Source organism: Lonchura striata, chromosome 15, assembly GCF_050655825.1.
Source record: "Lonchura striata isolate lonStrDom1 chromosome 15, ASM5065582v1, whole genome shotgun sequence".
Lineage (NCBI taxonomy): Eukaryota > Metazoa > Chordata > Aves > Passeriformes > Estrildidae > Lonchura > Lonchura striata.
In genome coordinates this window covers 12,477,350-12,497,947 of record NC_140717.1, presented here as the reverse complement: position 1 = coordinate 12,497,947, position 20,598 = coordinate 12,477,350, and the positions used below count along the sequence as shown (strand labels likewise).

The following is a 20,598-nucleotide window of genomic DNA, read 5'->3' as shown; positions in this document are numbered from 1 at the left end:
TAGGAGGTTGGACAGTGATTTACTTACAGCCGTCTTATTTCCAATTGCACAGCAATAAAAGAGGAACAGGAACTTAAAATTAGTACTTGATACTTCTTATACAAATCTGATTTCAGTGATCACAACCAAAAGTTAAAAGCATTACAAAAATCAGGAAAATACTCAATTGGTCCTTAAATTATTTGCACAATCTATTTCCTAGGAATTCCCCATATGTGTTCCCTTCCCAGAATTGTCTCACCTTCTCCCTGCATTTTAATAAATACGTTTTTATTTTGTATAAATATAATTTTCTGATTTTGTTATATTAATTTTATAACTTTCTGAAATTGTTGATATTCCAGTATTCTTCCTATGAAAAAGGGTTTAAAGACTAATAAAGGCACACGTAAAAAAAAATGTTAGAATAGCAACTAGCTTAAAAGGTATTTCAGAAAGGAAAGAAAACTTCATTATTAGGGTTTTTTTACTCTGATGTTTTCAGACACATGATAGAATCAGCAACTTACCTGTCTGCCATCTGAGGTATAACAAAGTGCTGCCCATTTTTGTGCTCTAGAGTTGAAAACAAATTGCACTTTACTAGGGTGGTACTGGCTTACAGTTTTCAATAATAAGCATCAGGCAACACTAAATAATTTATCTTCCATCTAATTACTCAATTTCCAATTACAGGCAACTAGGTTAAAGAGGGCTCATGCCACGATTTCCAGGTGTTATCAAAGATTCCAATTAAGGCTTGTTAGTTATATTGAAATTCTATTAAAAAAGAAAATTAAGTTCTAACACAGGTACCTTTATAGTTAAAAATCTCTAAGTGTCCTTGTGCTCAAAAGGCAACCACTTAACAGAACACGCCCCTGCTGTTGCACTTCAATTAGAAGAAACTACTTGGAAGGGTTTCTACAGTATATAAAAAACATGGATTTGTGGAAAACCAGGAAAGAATTTTAAATGCATAATCCCAAATCTTGCATCTTATACTTTCTTTAGTTCAGCATAATTTATTTGACTATTTAGAAGGGATACAAAAAGTGCAGTGCACAAATATGACACAGCACAGTCTGAATGTCCTGCAAGTGACAGTGACAGGTCTGAGGGTGCAGGTGTGGTGCTCACCTGGTTTCCTGCCACAGAGGTAGAAAGCCAACCTGTCTGTGAGCTCGTACTGGATCTCCACCAGCCTCTCTGCCAGCTCGTGGTGCCCCCCTTGCCTGCTCACACACAGGGGCAGTCAGTGACACACAGAAATGCTCACACAAACACATTTAGTACAAGCCAACACTGCAGTGTTTGGTGCATCAACCCATCACAGACTCAGCCCAGTTCCACCCCCCTTCCCCAACCCATCTCTGCAGTCTGGGACATTCCTACAGCAATTCCTGACCTAACCCTCACTCCTGGAGCCTGAACTTGGATAGCCTGTGTCATTGACATCATAGCTGATGTCTCAGGCACACAGAACACAGGCTGTGATCTGATGAAAATACTTATTCCTCATTTTTATTCATTCACTCTTTCTGGAAAAAAGTATTATAAGCATTTAGCAGACAAATTATTTCAGGATAGAAACGTATCTTAGCAGGGCCCATTGTGTGATTTATGGATATCAGAGACTCCTACCTTGCATAATCAACTGGAGTTTTCCCATTGGAATCTTGTGTGCCAGGATCAGCACCATAAACTGCCAATAGTTCTGCTTGCAAAGTCTGTCCTGCCTTAGCAGCAACGTGCAGTGGGGTGTTTCCTTTCTCCTGCAAGGGATTAAGGAGAAATACCTACTTAACCAACAGGTCTGAGTAGAAGATTGAAATATAACATGAATCAGCTGAAATAAGCATAAATAATATGAACTGGAATTGATTGTATATCATCAAAATGATGAAAAAATGTCTTCCTACAGGATGGAAGAAGTTGGCTTGAGCTCCTAAGGAGAGCAGTCGCAAACAGGTCTCCAGATTCCCCGTCCTCACGCTGGAGTGGAGTTGCTGAAAAAGAAGCAGAATTACATTTAACACAGCAGCAACAACTGTGATTCAGCAGTTGTTTTTCAGCCATGGTTTGAGAAACCAGATTATGCAGAGTTCTCACTAAAGCTCTTTTGTGTAAAGGGTTTTCTCCAAGTTCACCTCAATTAATGCCTCTTAATCATCACCTCCAGCGATAACCACAAAAAAGTGGCTGCAAGTTGAAGTCAAGCTTTATTTATTTATGTAATAGTGCAGAAAACCAGAAAAATTAAGCCAAAAGCAAGCCAAGGAAGTGAGTGAGATTTGGCTGTGCTGTCCCAGGAGGCACTGACCTTGCTGAGATCCTTGGCAGTGACACTGTCGTCCTCCCGGCACGGCAGGCGATGCACAAACGCTAACATTTGATATTTAGCTCTGATGAACTCTGCTTTGTTGGGACTGCAAACAGAAATCCAGGCAACAAGAAGGGAAAGGAAAAAAATATCAGTGCTTTTATAAGTAATACAGATGCTCCAGATAAAGAAAAATTTCACAAGTGAAGACTGAATCAGAGATTTGTGTGCTGCTGATGGCAAAGATAGGCATGGAAAAATATTTTCATTAAAAAACAACCTAGTGCAGCTTCTCTGACTATATAGAGAAAAGGTCTGTTACAACCATCAAACATCTGCAGACTGTAGCATGTGGTGTCTGTTTCTTAAAAGAAATACAGACTTTAAAATCATGTCAGCTTAAGAACTATACTTCCTCTACACAGTTATTTACATTTTAAAATGAAGCACCATAGTCAGAGGCAAAAATCTCAACTTTTGTTTAATTCCTCAATCAAACTCCATTTTGTTGGCAGCATTCAGTTAACTGAAGCATACAACAAAGAAAAGTCTTTTGACTAAAGTGGAAGCAAAGGTCCTCACTATTCAACAGGAATCAATAATTCAGAGAATTCAAGCACTGTATTCCTATTTCTGCCATAAATTTAAAAAAAAACAACTTGGAAATAAAAGAAAAAAATAGCTGCCAAACACAGAGGTTCCTATGGATTCCTTGTTGCCCTGTCACTGCTGAATGAAATAATCCCACTTGTCTAAGATAACAATTCTGCATTTCCCACTTACTGCACTTTATCCTGAGGGCTGGCCTTGCGCCGCCCGCTCATCACGGAGGCAGGGTCCAGCAGGGAGTGCTCCCAGATGGAATTAGCACCATTGTTGTACAGAGTTTCCACCATCTGAAAGCCAAAACACACAGATATTTTGCTGCTGGCTGCATGAATGCACTATCTGTAGTTATTTTCAAGCAGGTATCAAGCCAACAGATTCCCACTCTGTGTGCCAGCATCTGTAACCTGCTGGGATATCATAACATATGATGTGGAATTTAGTGAGAACCCTCTTAAAATTCTCTGCTCTTCCCAACAGCACCCACAGTGAAAAGAAAATTCAGGTTGAAGCAGATGTACTGTGAAAGAAAAGTTGAAGTGACCTTTCGAAGCAAAGGTATCAAATTCAAAATGCAAAGGCAACTCTGACTTTAGTGGTCCACCACAACAAAACAAGAGAAACCAAATGAGAAACACATCAAAAAACAAAGCTAAAAAGCTCAAAAAAAATGTTCAGGGATTTAAATGACATTAAAAATCAGTGTATCTGGTTTTAATGGAGGAAAACAGCTCTCCTCTGTACCTGCAGCAGTGTTGGAGGCCACGGGGTGTGTTTGAGGTGCCTCACTTGGGAGATGTGACGGCCCAGGCTCCTGTGCACACTGCAGCACTCATCACAGATCAGGATCCCCCTGTTTATGGATGCCCAGCAGGGATCTGCAAAAGAAGCCATCCATTATAACACAGGAAGCAACACGACCTTGGATTGCAAAAGCAGAGTCTAAAACGAGCAGCTCTGCATTTTAACCTTCCCTGCTTAGCCACTGTGTGAGCCTGTGAATGCCACAGCCTTGCTGGGGCTCCTGATGCTGGAAAAATGGGAAACACAGGTCCTGGAACTCATGGGGGATGTGGGATTCCAAGGACAGTGAGAAGATTTGCAGTGGAAATTTGGGGAAAAGCCCCACTGCTTGCAGTTCTTCTTGTGAAAATGCTTTCCTTTCTAAACATAACAGGACATTGAATTTATCACCACACTGAAGTGCTTTACTTGTTATTTTGTGGACTCCCACAGAAGTATTCCTAACAACAGTGCCTACTTGCTCTTTGAAAAAATTGTGGGTTTTTTGGGGATTTTTTTTAACTTGTCAAAAAATACTTTTTAAAAACATGAAATCTACACACAAAATTGTCACAGCACTCAAGCCTTTCCCTCTACTACTCAGTTTTCAGTTCTGTATAATAACGTCTTTTAAATTTCCACTTTAAATAATAAAAGCACACTAGAGTGTCATAATAAAGAAGGATACATATGTGCCAAGTCAAAGGCTCAATAAAATCCAACATTCTCGAGCAAAATAACTTCACCTCTCACCAGATCTGAGCTGAACCATCTTATAAGCAGCCCAGAAAGGAAACTGATGGGAAGTGAAGTAGTAAATAATATATATGAGCTACAAACATCAAAGGTCATAAAATCAAGTAGGAATGGTAGATTAGGTTGAAACAATAAATGCCCACAGGACACCAAACAAGTCCCTTGGCTGCTCAGAGCTCAGTCTCCAGAAGAAATTCCAATTTCTGTCAGTGACATGTGAAACTCAACGTGCCAGAACCCTGCAGGAACAGGCAACTGAGCAGCCAGACAGAGCTTCAGACCTAGCACATCCCAGGAGAACAAAAAAGGAAATCAAGATCTCTTTTCTTTTAGAAAAATCTTAATTTCAAATGCAGAGATGGGTCTGAGGCCAAATAAGTGAGTACAAGGCAAGCCTGGTATCTGATGAGAGAACTTCTGAGTCCTGTCAGAACACATCTGAGCACTGGTGCATCATATGGAAAAGTCTCCTCTGACCCACACAAGAATGGACTGAATCCCTGCAAACGAGATGTGATCACAGTTTCTGAGCAGAGTTGATGATCTGGGTGTGCTGCAGGCAATGCAGGCAAACCTGTCCGAGCCACGAGGGACAGCATCATCTCCTCACCCACCAGAACCAGCCCAGCCCAGAGCCAAATTAAAGCAGGTGAGACAAAAAAATAATCCATTTGTTAAAGAACAAATTACAACAAGCACTTAGAACTCCTTGTTAAATCATTCCATTATTTAACAATTTTGATTTCCATGAAGAAAAAGAACAGCAATGGAGTGAGATGCATTCATGGCAACCTAATCACCCAAACTGAGGCAGCCTTCCAGATTAATGAGCCTGGTCCCTTCTTGTTAGAGACAACCTCATCACACATGGATGGGATTCTTAGGGATCCTTTCCCTTGCCCATTCCCAGGCTGTTTGTGAGCATTGCTCTGCATTATCAACAGTCAGCACTGGGGGTTTTCTTTATCTCCACCTCAACACCAAACACCCTTGGATATTTCAGGTTTAAATTTAATGCAATGAAGTATCTGTCCTGGAATTTGAGTAATTTTTAAGAGAGACCTAATTATGGACTCGATCAGAATATGTTTAAGCAAGTACCAAAATACACAGGATCCCACAATCACTGAGGTTGAAAGAGACCCCTGAGCCCAACCTGTGACTGATCATCCCCTTGTCACCAGCCCAGAGCACTGAGTGCCATGTCCAGCTCTTCCTTGGACACCTCCAGGGATGGGGACTCCAAACCTCCCTGGGCAGCTCCTTCCAGTCCCTGACCACCCCTTCCATGAGGAAATTCCTCCTGGTGTCCAACCTGACCTCCCCCTGGCACAGTTTGATGCACTTTCTTCTCTCCTGTCCCTGTTCCCTGGGAGCAGAGCCTGCCCCTCACCCAGGCTGTCCCATCCTGTCAGGAGTTGTGCAGAGCCACAAGGTCCCTCCTGAGCCTCCTTTGCTCCAGGCTGAGCCCCTTTAGCTGCCCCTTCTCCATCTCCATTCCCTTTCCTGGACATGCTCCAGCTCCTCCATATCTGTCCTGGAGCGAGGGGCCCGGAGCTGGACAAAGCAATTGAGGGTCCTCAGTGTCCAGCTCAGGGGTGGTCACAGCCTGGCCCTGCTGCCCACGCTGGTTTTGATACAAAGGACAATTGGGGAGAAGCTGCAGGGCCGGGCAGGCGCTTTCAGGAACCTGCAGGGTGGTTCAAAACAGGAAGTTTCAGATGAAGACAAACCCGGCCCAGGGTCTGAGAACTGAGCTCCTGCCTCGGGATAGGAAGTGCAGCACAAGAGCTCCTGTAAGAGTCAAAGAAAACCCTCCACGCTCTGCCCTGGCAGAGACAAAGGGGCATTGATGAGGTTCCAGGGGAAGCAGTAATTAATGCAGGTGCCAGGCACACCCGCCCTGGTGCAAAGGCTGCAGCCACCAGGTCTCCTGACACAGCCCCACGCAGCCATGGACAAACCCTCTGGTTTAGCTAAAGGAAAGGGTTGATTTGTTTTATTTACCAAAAGATTAAATGAAGGTTTCTTTATGTATGTGGATAAGCCAGTGGATTTCTAGTAAATAAGTAAAGATCTCTTCATATATGTGGACAAGCCAGCGGGTTTCTAGTAAGTAAGTAAAGAGCTGGAAGTGCTCTAATGTCACAATAAAGGCTGGATTACAGGATTACCAGACAGTGATTCTGATGCCCCAAGGAGCTTAAGGAACACAGTTCACACAGCTTTATCTCCAACTCACAACACCCCTGATGTGAGCAAGCATAGATAGGCTACCTTGTGAGATAGGGACAATCACCTGCCTGAGAGATGCCAGCTCCATTTATTGTAAAACCAAATTTCTACAGGGGTACAAGCAGAATCCCAGACTGGTTTGGGTTGGAGGGAGCTTAAAGCTCACCCAGTGCCAATCCCTACCATGGGCAGGGATACCTTCCATTATCCCAACCCCATCCAACCTGGCCTTGGGCACTTCCAGGGATGGAGCAACTTCTCTGGGCAACCTGTGCCAGGGCCTCACTACCCTCACAGGGAAGACTTCCTTCTGTAAAAAGAAGAATGTCACTTCCTGGAAGTTCATTTGGAATTTTTATCATTTTTTTAAACATAACTCAGATTGAATAAAAGTTGTTCTCCCTTTTCCCACATCCTATCTTCTGCCAATTCAAGTGTTATCTACATTACACAGACATCGATATTACACATACAATAATAAGGTATTATTACATCAGTGTTTTAATTCATTTCACTATGTGCATAACCTGCCCAGAACACAAACAGCAAAAACTAAAGAGCCAGAAAAGACACAGACAGAGCTGGCAAAATAAAGCAGGACAGTTTTAGATACAAGAGCTGCAGAACTACAGACGGTCAGGAGATGCAACAGCTTTTCTGAACACCACCTCCACTTCCATATGCTCCCAAACTGATCTGCAGCGGGATACGCACCAGCCCAAGGCAGACCCTGCTCCCTGAGCATCTCCAGACACCTCAGCACAACTTTCCTTGGAAGTGTGGGCCGTGGGACAAATCCCAGTTTACCTCCCCCCTGCCCCTGGGAACAGGGACAGGGGTGAAAACGCAGCCCCCCAAAAACAGCCCTGCTCCTTTCCAGTGACACATTCCCAACCCACGCCCTGCCCGTGACTGAAGGTGGATTCCTGTCAGCTTCCCTCCTTCCTAGGCTGGGGAGCTCCGCACTTCCCGCCGCCGGAGCCCTCCGGGATGCTCCCGGAGCTCCGCGTGCCCCGGGCTCGGGAGGGGCGGCGGTGCCGGACACCCGGACACGGAGTTCCATCCCAGCCCTGCAAGTGTCCCAGGCCAGGCTGGACGCTGTCGGAGCAGCCCGGGCTCCTGGAAGCCGCGCTGCCCGCGGGCTTTGAGCTGCCTTCCCACCCAAACCATCCCGCTCCATCACAGGTGCAGCGCTCCGGGGCGGGGACGCCCCCGGGCCGGCGGCGCCCCCGCGGCCCCCGGTTCCAGAGGGGTCCGCGGGACGAGCCCGCGCGGTGCTGCTGGCGGTGCGGTGCCTACCCTGAGCGCTGCAGTCGGCGCAGACCTCGCTGCTCCTCAGGCGCTTCGCCATCGCGGGACCGGCGGCAGCGGCGGCAGCGGGGCCGGTAACGGGCCCCGCCAGCCCCGGGCCGGCCCCGCGCATGCGCGACGAGACCCCCTCTGCCGCTCCGCGTGTCGCCCGTGCCGCCATCTTTACTCCTGGCACGGGGGCCTGCCTTCAAACTGAGCTCCGGCTCAGCGGCGCGGCACCGAGCGCTCCCGCCCGGGCCCGCCTGCCCGCTGCGCCCTCTCGGCGGGGTTATGGGAGAGATGTGGCTTCGGAAGCCTGCTGGGAGAGGCCGCTGTGCAGCAAGCCCTGCCCTTACCCGCCATGGCGGGCGGGCGAGCCAAACCAAGGCCGGGCGAAGGCGGGGTGAGAGCAGTGAGCGCACCCCATGCGGGGAAGGCAATGGGACAGCTGCGGGCGGGACGTTCCATCCGTCCGCCCGCAGAGGGGGAGGGGGAGCGGCTTCCGCTTTCCGTGCGGTTGTCGGTGGCGGTAGGAGTGCGGGGCACCGCGAGGAAACCCCCCTGCTCCGGGCGCGCTGTGGTCGGTGCCAGCCGTCCCCGGAGGGACGGGGAAGAGGGGCCGGGACGGCTGAGGGGGAGCGGGGCGAGCCCCGGCGCGGCGCCGAGCGGGCTCCGGGAGGAGACCCGGGGGCTGCCAGGGGCACCAGCAGCAGCAGGGGAGACCCCCGCGCTGGGGTTTTGCATGGGGCTCCCTTCGGAGAGGGCTGAACGGTTCCTAGGGGGTCGTGGCCCGCACACGCACACCTGGGCCAGGTGGGTGCCCGCAGAGACCAGAAGCTGAAGGGCTCAGGGCTTGAGTGACGTGGGAGCATCCAGAGAGGAGAGAGTGAGGGCCCCCCCCGGCTCGCAGGTGTGTGCTGGGATGAGCTCCCCCGGCGGGGCCGGCAGCGCCTTCCCCCTGCACGTCCTGGTGTGGAATAACGACTACCGGCGGCTGGACGAGGAGCTGCGGGACCAGGTACCGGGGCTCGGGGGCTGCTGGGGGGCTGCTGGCCCTGGCTCGCTGCTGTGCCAGGGAGGATCACCCTGGTGGCGCTGCTTGAGGGATCCCTGCACTCGGTTACCTGTTTATTTGTGGTGTGGGAGTGATGCGAGAAGGTGTGGGAATATATTTTTATGTCAGATACTAAACGTTGGCTTCCAATCTGTAAAGCTTTGCTCTGAGCGTTGCTCTTTGGGGGAGAGCTCAAGGAGGGCAGCTGTGATGGATATTAATTTATTTATTAAAGCAATAAATAGTGTTTGTCTTAATGGGAAGTCAACGTGCAGCAAAGGTAGCTGGTGCTACTGGACATCAAACCAAGCCCTCACTTTGCTGAGCACCATCAGTTCTTACAGGTTTGTCGCTGCCCAAGAATGAGGACAGAGTTTTTATATGGGTTGGAATGTTTTCAGCATCTCTGGTAAAAAAAAAAAAATAGAAATGGATCATTGTTTAGTGCTGGAGAGCAGCAAACACAAAGCTGTCCCCTCTCTGGGACATGATGACGTAAGGAAACAGCCTGAAAGCTGCAGCAGAGCTTGAGCAGCAAAAATCCTCCTGGCTGAGCTGCTGTGCAAAAGCTCTGACGGGCTAGAGCGAGGTACAGTTAATGAGCAGAGCTGATTAATTAATTATACCTGACACCACAAGTACGTGAGCCCAAGACCGGCTGTGCCACCTCCTGTCACCTGCAGCTCTAACGGTGCACCTGACTTACTAATTCCTGCTTAGAGCATGTTCCTGCCCTGGTTTGGGAGAATCTTTGGAATGCAGTCACTTTTTACCTCATTTATGTCACCTTACACCTTAACAAAATCTTTAACCTCACTGGCACATTGCTCCTGTGTGTTTACTTCTGACATCTGTGAGAGTTTATGGTTAAATAGGGATCACTCAGCAGCTCCCACCTGTGGAATGCTGCTTCCTCCCTCCATTCCCTGTGGAAGCCAGCAGCGTGTGAAGATGGACTGTGTCTCTTCCTTTACCTGCTTTTAAACACCTTTTTTTTCTTTTTTTTTTTTTTTTAAGTATTCCAAAGATCTGGTTCCCCCTGCTGCTTTGGGATGAGCTTTCTGCTGCTGGAGGGACCTGTGAAGGAATCAAAGGCACTTCCCAGCTGTGGCTGGAGTGGCAAACGGGGTGGGGCATGTGGGGACCAGGGAACAGCAACAAACAGTGGGGAGGGACCCTTGGAGCTCTTTAGAGCTGCAGGAGGTGGAGAAACAAATTAATTAATGTTCCACCCCAGAAGTGAAGATGCTTTAAAGTGAAGCTTTCCCACTCTCTGTGAGATATTCTGACTTGAAGCTGTCAGATAACGCTGTTAACGTGCATAATAACCTTCCTTTCTCATTCTGCTATTGACTTTCCCCTTTTCCTTTAGTTATAGATGCTCTTCTGTTTCAAATCTCTAAGCTAATAGTGAAAAATGTGTAAGGTATGAGTATGTTGTGCTTGCATGTTTTGGATATTTGTGCCTGTGTAGTTTATTTTTTGCTTTAGTGACTTGCAGAGAATGCCCTCACTCCTCATTGTGCTGTGTGTGTGCTTTGTGAAACACCATCTGCTTCTGTCCTTTCCAAAAGTGCTGTCCAAAAGCCGTGTTGTATGTCCTGTTGCCTTTTTTTTCCCCTTTCCCCCCCATTTTGTTGTACAGTTTAAACTCTCTGTGGGGTCTCAGGCTCTTGGCTGTCCGTGGGGTGATGCACACGGACAGAACTCCTCCTGAGCCTTCTGGGGGGAGCCAGAGGGGAAATAATGACAGAAAAAGCAATGAAAAGCATCAACAAGAACTCCTGTCCTACAGATTTTGTGTCATTTCATAGGCCCCGTTCTGCTTCTCCTTTTATTCATGTGGGGAAGCAAGGCAGCCCCGCAAAGGGCGGTGCAGGAGAGTTTGGGAGTGGATCCATGGGAATGGCAGGGAATGCTGACTCCTGGATGAGCCCTGTGTTTGTGCAGGCTCTGATGAGCTCTGTTACTCTCTCTTGGACACTGACAGGATGTTGACCAGCGGGATCCACGGGGCAGGACCTTGCTGCACTTGGCTGTTTCCTTGGGTTACATCGAATCTGCCAAGGTCCTCCTGCAGCACAAGGCAGATGTGACCAAGGAGAACGCGCAGGGATGGACGGGTAAGGAACAACCTGGGGTGTCAGTCTTTCAGTAGCAGCTGTTCTGTGTTTTTATATGGAATTCTGGTCAGCAAGCAAAGTGACACGAGGCTGTGGCTGGCTTTCTTTCAGTTTTGCATGAGGCTGTCAGCACAGGGGATCCAGAGATGGTCCAGCTGATCCTGCAGCATCGGGACTACCAGCAGACCTCCATGACCCTCGGAGGAGTTCCCGAGTTATTGCAGAAGATTAACGAGGTAAGGATTTATTGAAGTGTAAACTCTCATTCCAGACTGAAATCTCTGCTTGAATACTCATTCAAGTAGTTCAGTTAACTATTGCAATCAGCTGGGTAATTGTGTTTTGTTCCAACCTGCATATTCCGTAGTCCTGAAGGACATGGAGGCTTTTCCTTGACTTTATTTAAATCCTTTGTCATGTACTCCAGCATTGGAGGCTGAATTTTGAAGGCACTGCTGCCTCTCCAGTAAAACAAGGAAGAACAGCTCCCCAGAAAGCAGCAGGGGCAGGGCAGTGCCTGTTGTGTTTGCAACTTTCAATTTCAGTTTTAGCATTGGCTAATCATTTCTCCAGTTTTGCTCTCTTTTTTTTTTTTTCCTTTATCTAAAATGTTCACAGGAAATGCTGCACTGACTGTCAAACTATTTCATGAAGTACTCATCAGGTGTTTTCCTTCTGCAGACTCCTGACTTTTATGTGGAAATGAAATGGGAGTTCACTAGCTGGGGTAAGGATCCTGCTCCTTGTTACCAATTTCAAGCTGTAAAAATGAGTTAGAAATGTCCCACAGTGCAGGCAGGGAGATATCCGCTCCCTGCAATCTTCCTCTTCTCCATCTCAAAATGACCTCTTGTGCTTTTGTTGCACAATTATTCTTTGTTTCCTGTGTGTCTGGTTGGTTGGGTTTTGGTAGTGGAGAATTTAGCTGTTGTTGCTGTTGCTGGAGACTTTTCTTGGGGTTTTTTTTACCTGTCCCTGGCCATCCACAACTGATCGTGTGTCATCTATGGATTCACTGGTTGTTTGGGGAAGTACCTGCTTTTCCCTGAAAGGAATGAACACTAGGTCTCACAGCTGATTAAATATATCAAATATCAAATATTAGACGACCAGGCATGGGGTTTATGCCATTTCAAACCTTGCAGTCCAAACAAATATCTTCTTCCTTTCCATATTCATCTTTAAATTAGGCCGGTTTTCCCCTAAGCTGGTTGTTCTTAAAGCTGAAGAGATCAGTATCTCACCTCCTCTGGAATGACATTCCCAGGAGTGAGCAATCCCTGTGCTTGAACTAATTTCCTCAGTGCTGCACCTCTTGCACATTTTCCCTTTGCATTTCTCCCATTTCTCCCAGTGCCCCTGGTTTCCAGGGTGTGCCCGAGCGATGTTTGCCGCATCTGGAAGAGCCGGGCCAAGCTGCGTGTGGACATCACCTTGCTGGGCTTCGAGAACATGAGCTGGGAGAGGGGCAGGAGGACTGTCATCTTCAAGGGAGAAGGTAAAGAGTTCACCTGTCTGCACCACTGGCCCCCAAACACTGTATGAGCACAGTGAGAAATCCTGATTTTACACAAAAAAGGCCTCTGTGCATTATGAAGGTTTTATGCTTATGTTTGTGTCTCACAGAGATACTGTTTTATGATGGTGTAACTTCTTTGCTTTGAGTAAATCTGAGGTAAAAATTTGGTGATGGGGTAAAATGTCAGTATTTTACTGTTTCCCTCCTTCTTTTCTGCTGCCCTGCGTATAAAAAATAATTTTAGTTCCATCTCCAAGTTTGATCCCAGCTGAGTGCAGAAACACCCAGGTTTGATACACGATACACCCCCAGCTTTTCACCCTGGAGCACTTGCTGACTTTTTTAACTTTTCCACCAGACACTGGTGGCTGGGCAGAGCTGATTGAGATCAACCACGATGACAAGTTGGTGACAACAGAGAGGTTTGAGATCTCCCAGCACATGAAACGTTTGACTTTGGGATCGATGACGCCCAAGAGGAAAGATGTGGAGAGGCGCCTTACATCTCCAATCATCAGCACGTGCCTTGATACCAAAAACATTGCTTTTGAAAGGTAAGGCAGAGAGTTTCTCTTAGCAAATAAACATTTTAATGTAATGTCTGAAAAAAACTTTAATGACAAACTCGCAAAAGCTTTGTTAATGAAAACTTTTAGGGCTGGGTCTGAAATTAATTTAAACTTCATAAATTGCTAGATAAAGAAATTTGGGTTGGTCAAATTGCCACTATAGCTTGGCAAAAAGTTCCCATTTGAAAGAAATCATTGGCAGAAAACTTCCAGTTTATCATATTAGTGGGACAGAATCATTAAGTTGGAAAAGGCCTCTAAGATAGAGTCAATTGCTCACTGCAAATTTACATTTCACTGAAATCCATGTGCTGGAACTATGGACAAGAAGTTGGATTTGGTACCAAATAAGTCAACTCTCACATGAGTACTTCAAGTAAACATACAGAGTGTGTCTTTTAACAGACACACATTTGTCTTTCTTCATGACTACCCCTATTTATCCAGGTATCTGGGATTAATAATCTGTCAAATGTTGTTTAAAATGAGATTTAGAATAACTAGCTGGGGAGTTGTATAGAAATGCAGCTGTGTAGACACCGACGGTGTTCCCTTTTTGTCAGAACCACATCTGGATTCTGGGTATGGAGGACAGAAAAATCAGAAGGTGTCAATGGTTATGAAGCAAAGGTAAAGCCTGTTCTGTTCTTCTGATAGATCTTGCAGCAAATTGAAGTTTGGCTGTGCTTTTTCTGTGTTTCCTGACTATTTCAGGTCTCAAAATTCCTATTGGGACATTCATTGTGTTGCCAGCAGAATTGGGCTGGAGTTAGGAGCTTCCAGGCTTGTGGGAGGGATGTGCCCTTGTGCAGGAATGTCACCAGCGGGATCAGAGAGGGGAGAAGAGGGACAAAAGATTCAGCAGAGCTGCCTGCAGTCCTCCTTTCCAAAGGCTGGCACTTAACTCATACTTGAACACTGCCTTTGTTTCAGTGGGTGAAAGTTGAGGAACCTGTTGATAATAACAAGGACCAGCAGCCATGAGTGGCATCATGAATTCCTGAACTGGACTCTGCCCTGCACCTGAATCACAGCTGCTTAGAATGGTTCCTCCTGACACTGGTTTTGACCTCTATTTCACCTCAGTGAAATATTTTTCAAGGTGGTTTTGCAGCCTTGCTGTGGAATTTAGGTTCAGAATCACGAGATTTAATTTCCCTGATTCTGTGATTACTCCAGGTTTGGGAATTGGTGCAATAAATTACATTTTGTAATTTCATTCACCAGAAGAGTAAGTGCTGAATAGCTTTTACATTTATCTGAAGGTTTTTTCTGGTAATAGTGCAGGGCTGTTCAGCTGGACAGGAGGTTCCTTTATGTTCCTGCAGAACTAACCTGTCACTAAATATAATTTCTGAGGTCTTCTAACTAATTCTGATTAGAAATAGTGTTCCCTGACTGTTCTTTTCCATTCCCTCTTAAAATCTCTTGGAAATGCCTGTCTGGTGTTGAGGTTGGTTCAATTAGTTTTGTGTACATGATGTTTTACTGGGGAACTCTTTTTTTGGTTTTTGTCCCTGTCTTTTTTTGTAAGGTCTACACGGCAAACAACGTCAACGTGATCACACGGATCAGAACAGAACATTTAACAGAAGAGGAGAAGAGAAGATATAAAGGTATCTTCCCCATAGGAAAATTGGGAATAAATAGAACCCTTCAGCTCTCAGTTCTTCAGACATCTCCTCTGTATCTGAAGAATTGGGCAGACAAACAAGAAAATTCTCTTCTTGCTGACTTTGCCCTGCTTTTCTTTGACATGTTCTGTGTCTGAGGCAGCTCATTATTTCACTCTTAACCTAGAAATGAACCTGGTTTTATCCTAGCTGTATTTAGAGGAAGGAAAAACCCTTCAAACCTGTTGAAAGTTTACTGACAGTTTTAAAAGGCTGCACTTTCCTGCTCTGGAATGTATTCCTGCCCTTACTTCACTTTGGCCATGGATATAAGATTCACAGAGGCTTTTTTTGGCTTGGAATTTTTGTTTTGGTCTACTAATTTCTTCTGGTATTTGAATTAGACTAAAGGGTGACCAGCCAGTAACTGTATATGGAAATTCTCCTACCATGGGGCACTGAGGCACTGGGACTCATGAAGGTGTCTGCTAATCACAGAAACCACTGAAAATCTGTGTTCTATTCTGTGTGTTGTACCTGTTTTACACCATCAGCTGTAGGTGCTGGGCTTGCCTGGTAAAGCTCACAGGAGATCTCAACAACTTCCCTTTGGGTGGGAAGCCTGGCCTGAGTGCCAGTTTTACTGCTAGTTAATACTAATGGCTGTTTTTGTTTTCCTTCCTGTTGCCTGAAGCTGATAGGAACCCTCTGGAATCATTCCTGGGGACAGTGGAGCATGAATGTGGTGCTCAGGTGAGTGTCTGATGTCAGCACAGGTCACTGTGCCAGTAGGAATTCCTGGTGTGTGGAGTCACCTCTTGTTTCACTTCTTGTTTCCTTAGTTTGGCAACAGTTTTGATTATAAAGTTTTCATTTGCCCTGAGGATGTTTTTGTTTGGTTGGAAATAGGTGAAGCATAAGATCTCTTCCAACCCAAACCATTCCATAATTCCATGTGGCTTTAGAAGCTCCCTTGCTTCTAAACTGTGAAAGAACACTGGATTATGGATTTGCTGGCTCTCTGTCAGGATGGCATTGCTCATTTACAGGGATTTAGAGATTTGGGGTTCAAATTCTCCCTCAAAGTTTTGACTTTACTCAAGGATTTGGAGCCTGGAAATGCTGTGGCTTGTGTGTGCATTTCTAGTTGGTTTCCAGCTTTAAAGTATCTAAGTAGATTTTTATTGTCTCTAAAAATTTGGAGATTTTTAACCTCAGTAAAACAGAATAAAACCTTAGTCTAATAACAGCTGGTATTTATGGTTGTGTGTCACTGTGTCTGAATTAGGGAAGGAGTTGCTTCACAAAGGGTAAAATAAAAGTTTCTTATAGTAGCCACTGTCTGTTCAGCACTTTTCATGTTGTTTTTCTCTCTTTCCTTCTAGAGTACATCCAGGACTACAGAGTATGCTGCAACCAACAATCCCACTGCTATTACTCTGGAGGAATACTTCAACCCAGAATTTGATTTGAAAGGCAGAGACATAGGAAGACCAAAGGAAGTCACTGTTAGAACACAGAAGTGAGAAATACCATTTTAACTATTTCTAGTTTGTCTCTTCCCAGTTATCTAATACCTGGAAACCATTTTTTACAAATATCCAGTGTGGTTCTCACAATTAATTAGAAGAGAGATCTTGAAATACTCTATTTATCATTCCACTGAGTCAAAGCAAACATTTGGGCTGGTGCTGTAACTTGTTAGTAACCTCCTGTCACTGCCCAATTGCCTGTTTTGCTTTGCATCTGTTCCTAAACTGTGAATTTAGGATGTTTGTATCCCACTTTTTCTTTAAGATTTAAAGCAACCTTATGGATGAGTGAAGAGTTCCCCTTGTCTCTTATGGAACAAGTGACTCCAATCATTGACCTGATGGCCAGAACCAGTGCTCATTTTGCCAGACTTAGGGATTTCATCACTCTGGAATTTCCACCAGGATTTCCTGTCAAAATCGGTAATATTGAGCAATTTTTATTGTAACACCTTGTCCATTTTTTCCCTTTTGGTTTTGTAATGTATTATTTACAAAAAACCACATTGTCTTTTTAGTTGTCTCACTTCTACCTAAACCATTGTTTTGTATATCTGGAGTCAATCCAGAAATACCATTTTAAAGACAATGTCAATTCTGTGAGAATGAGCTGTTGTCAGCCCCTTTCCTCTTAGCTTCAGTGCCTTGAATTTGGCAAATCTTATTTTAAAATAAGAAATCTACAGAGAGATTGAGATTAACTAAAGCCACCTTCTTGGTGAGGTGAGTTCCTCTGTGCTTTGTCATTATAGGAAGCTGTTGTGGAATATATCCCATAAATCTTGTAAGGGTTTGATGTGGGAATGGAAGTGAATAGGGGTTCACATTTTGACAGAAATCTTGGACTCTTACAGAAGTTCCCCTGTTTCATGTGCTGAATGCCCGAATTACTTTTGAAAATGTCAACAGCTGCAGGACAGCTGAGAGAACCTCTCCTGGAGGTGCACAGAGTGATGCAGGTAAGGGATCCCACCTTTTTTACATCCCTGTCCCTGGAATGCAAAGAGGAGAGAGAAACTGAACTGCAGGGAATTGAACAGTGGGAGCTGCAAGGTGTTCCTGCAAAAACATTCATCAAAACCTTTCCAGTTACAAACAGTGTGTTTTTAGCTTTATTTGGCTTCTGTAGGTGCTAATTTCGAGGTCGACCAGTCGGTGTTTGAGATCCCCAAATGCTACCACATCCAGGATGATGGCAGGAACATCCATGTGCAGGATGAGGATAATGAGATCATGCAGTTTGCCATCCAGCAGAGCTTGCTGGAATCTCGTGCAAATCAGGTAAGTGCTGGGGTCTGTACAGGGGCAGCTTGGGCTGTGCAGCAAAAGCTGAAGGAAACCAGTGTAGGATCAGTTTCTCTAAGACTTTAGAAGATAAAAATAATGTACTTCAAAGAAGAAATTAAAGGTGGTTTAAGGGTTTATTTTCAGTGAGTTACTCTGCAGATCTGATAACTGCTGTGGATTTGTCTCTTTGCCCATCTCTAGGAATTGGAGGAGCTTTCCAATGGAGCAATTGCATATTTCCCAGACTTCAACGTGCAGTATCAGAAGTAAGTACCTATGTTTCACATCAAACCATGCAGTGACAGAGCAAAAATACCCCCAGCAGTAGCATGAAGCAATTTGGCTTTTTTTTTTAATGTATATGAACAAATGCACAAAACTCAAGGTTACTTCTTGTGCTTCTTCCAACTTTTCCAAGAAACAAGAACTTCAAACTGGGCCTCCCTGGTTGATGTTGTGTAGTTCTTTCCAGCTGTGAGGCTGGTCTGTGCACACAACAGATTCTTTACCCAACATGCAAACCCAGTCCTTCTCTTCTGCTCTTAAAAACTCTGAATTTGGTCCCTCTGCATTGAGTGTTTGGTTATTAGACGCTGCACACTTCAAGACATCTTTCTATCTTTTCAAAATCCTTATGTAATCCTTAAAAACATAGATTTAATGGACACTTTAAAATAGGCTCTGGTGTCTGTGGAGTCTTTCTGCAGTTAAGTGCAAGCAAACCAGGAACTAAATCTTCTGGGTTCTTCTGTACATGAAATATCCTTTAAACCAGGTGAGGATGCTTTTAGAGGCTCATTGAAAGTAGAAGTGTTGGTATCTGTGAAAAATTCAAAGGAATATGTAATCTTTGTTTGATTTTGGGAATTTTACAAGTGTTGGAGCAGCTGCTCTCATATCCTCAAACTGTTTTCTCCCCTCTGGGAGAGATTTTTTAAGTTTGTGAGTCTAAAATAGTTGCCAGGAAGGATCATTGCAAAGAATGAGACAGGCTCGGTCTCTTTTACTTCTCAAAGTTGTTCTTTTCCATCAGGGCACTGCAGGAGAGCTTTCTGGCAGGATCAGGGAACTCCCACAGCAGCAGCTCCAGTGAAACCTCCAGCTTTGAGAAAGACTTGCAGCTTGCCATGGAATTGTCTGTGAGGGAGCAGGAGGAACAGGAGAAGCAGCGTCGGGAAAAGGAAGATGCAGAGCTTCAGCAAGTTTTACAGCTCTCCCTTGTGGAAAAATAGCTGCTAAGTGACCTCCTGAAGCAGGGATGACCAAATCTGTGTAAAACTGGAGATTGTCAGAGCTGTCAGTCTGAAGACCAGTCCTGGATTGCTTAAGGAAACGTTTTACTGCCTTCTAAGTTGGCATCAGCTGCAAAAACCTGATTTAGTTTTTTTGGGGGGAGTTGTAGATCACAGGACTCCACATTTGGCTCTCCAACCATGCAGTCTTAGCTTTGAAGGAAATGTTTTTATCTAAACTTATTTATTGAAGAGCAGATGGAAATTTTGCTTTGAATCAGGATGTAGGATTGCAGTAAAGCTTGAAAACCTGATTTATGGGGAGTTCAGGAGGGAAACTTCATTACTTACCAAAGAAATACTCATCTGCTTCATTATTTCTTAATAATTCAAAGCCATTGCCTGTTTTTCCAGCTGTTTCATGGGAGAGCATCTCCCTGCCTATACACACACAGAGTAGTTCTTCATGCTGACAGATGTTTTCTGTTAGTTTTGTTTAGATATGGTTATCTCTCCTCTAGTTATTGAGATTTTTGGCTTAAGAGGGATAATTTTATACTTGAACAGCTCATCCAAGCTCCAGATTAAACTAGTGCTTTCTGAAAAAGGACAAAACAAGTAACCAGTAAAATTATAGATGCTGAAATGGGACCATCTGTCCAGTACAGCAGCAGTTTCTGCAGGGATTCCAAACCAGCTCGTTCCCCTGCTCAGAGAGCAGCAAGGAATTAAGGGATAGCTACAGGTGCTTCTTTGGGATCTCTTGGTGTGCATGGCTGAATGTGGGTGCTAAATGCAGCCAGGAAAAGAATTCAGGGGAGATTTTTATGTATCCTTACTGGAAGAGAAGTTTCAATTCTGCAAGGGAAACGTGTGTTGCTTTTTAAAACCCCAGCGCTTGTCCTTCATGTGAATACATCTATTTTTTTACCTGAATATTTTTATTGATTTTAAACCAAACCACTAGGCCTACACTCATCAAACTGGTCTTGTAACGATTCCTAGGTCTGTTTTAACCAGCTTTCCTCAGGTTTTTGGCCATACAGGATCTTTGTAGCTCTTTTATCTGCACTCCTCTCAGTGTTTACAATACTCACGCTGTGACTCTCAAGTGCACTCCACAGGTACACGATGAACAGCCACAGGAAAGCCTTACAGATGTTAAATGTGAGCAATATCCCTCTGCTCTGGCTGGCAGGGCTGGAGGAACCTTTGGTACAGCTGCTCTGAGCTTTCTCTTAACACTGCTCCTGTTCCTCAGGTTAAACAGGGCAGTTCTGGGTGACCAACTATTAATTAACCAACATAAAATCACTATAAAATGGACTTGATCATAACCAGTGGGGCAGTGGTAACTTGGAACTCTATTTTAAACCAATAATCCATTGTTTTACATAGGAAATTATTACAGTTCCTTCAGTGTATATTAGGATTGGCCTCTCCACACTGGTTTTATTCCCTGGCACAACTTGCATCCCTAAAAAAACAGCTTCCTGGGTGCTGCAGGAATTGGGGACTGTCCTGCACAGGGGCAATGGGCTGGATTGGAAATTCTTTCTTTGCAAAGGGGATTCCTGTGACTGTCACAGTTGGGAAAAGGGAATAGGCCTCATGCTGAGCTCCTGACAGGTGGGAGGTAGGAGATGGAGCTGTGGGCATTCCTCAGTGGAAATAAAGAGTGCTGTTGCCTTTATAAA

The 20,598-nt window shown here is 45.0% G+C and overlaps 2 protein-coding genes across 21 annotated transcripts in view; one reads left to right on the top strand and one right to left on the bottom strand.

The window, feature by feature from the left end:
• Nucleotides 1–8,372, bottom strand: part of GIT2 (GIT ArfGAP 2) — a 25,072-nt gene extending 16,700 nt beyond the window's left edge. For 15 of the 18 annotated variants that reach the window (XM_085593198.1, XM_085593199.1, XM_085593201.1 and 12 more), the window contains exons 1-8: nt 7,982–8,168; nt 3,653–3,786; nt 3,086–3,198; nt 2,303–2,408; nt 1,902–1,988; nt 1,624–1,754; nt 1,120–1,214; nt 510–555 (exon numbers count right to left, since the gene is read on the bottom strand). In XM_085593198.1, coding sequence (XP_085449324.1) covers nt 510–555; nt 1,120–1,214; nt 1,624–1,754; nt 1,902–1,988; nt 2,303–2,408; nt 3,086–3,198; nt 3,653–3,786; nt 7,982–8,153 — 884 coding nt within the window. In that variant the 5' untranslated portion in view covers nt 8,154–8,168. Of the gene's footprint in view, nt 1–509; nt 556–1,119; nt 1,215–1,623; nt 1,755–1,901; nt 1,989–2,302; nt 2,409–3,085; nt 3,199–3,652; nt 3,787–7,981 lie in introns of all 18 variants that reach the window. The other 3 variants (XM_021544696.4, XM_021544700.4, XM_085593205.1) reach the window with 3 other exon arrangements.
• On the top strand, nt 8,348–20,598 carry ANKRD13A (ankyrin repeat domain 13A). 3 transcript variants are annotated; one of them, XM_085593213.1, is made up of 16 exons: nt 8,348–8,375; nt 8,883–8,990; nt 11,017–11,149; nt 11,261–11,385; nt 11,831–11,876; nt 12,504–12,647; nt 13,027–13,222; nt 13,801–13,867; nt 14,772–14,853; nt 15,545–15,603; nt 16,236–16,372; nt 16,648–16,805; nt 17,237–17,341; nt 17,512–17,663; nt 17,871–17,935; nt 18,703–20,598. In XM_085593213.1, exons 2-16 carry the CDS (start codon nt 8,895–8,897, stop codon nt 18,899–18,901), a joined length of 1,764 nt encoding a protein of 587 aa, XP_085449339.1. In that variant the 5' UTR covers nt 8,348–8,375; nt 8,883–8,894; the 3' UTR covers nt 18,902–20,598. The 3 variants fall into 3 exon arrangements, with proteins under 3 accessions (XP_085449339.1, XP_021400377.2, XP_021400378.2); XM_021544702.3 differs by lacking the exon at nt 8,348–8,375 and adding an exon at nt 8,430–8,552; XM_021544703.3 differs by lacking the exon at nt 8,348–8,375 and adding an exon at nt 10,399–10,452 and having other exon boundaries at nt 8,596–8,990.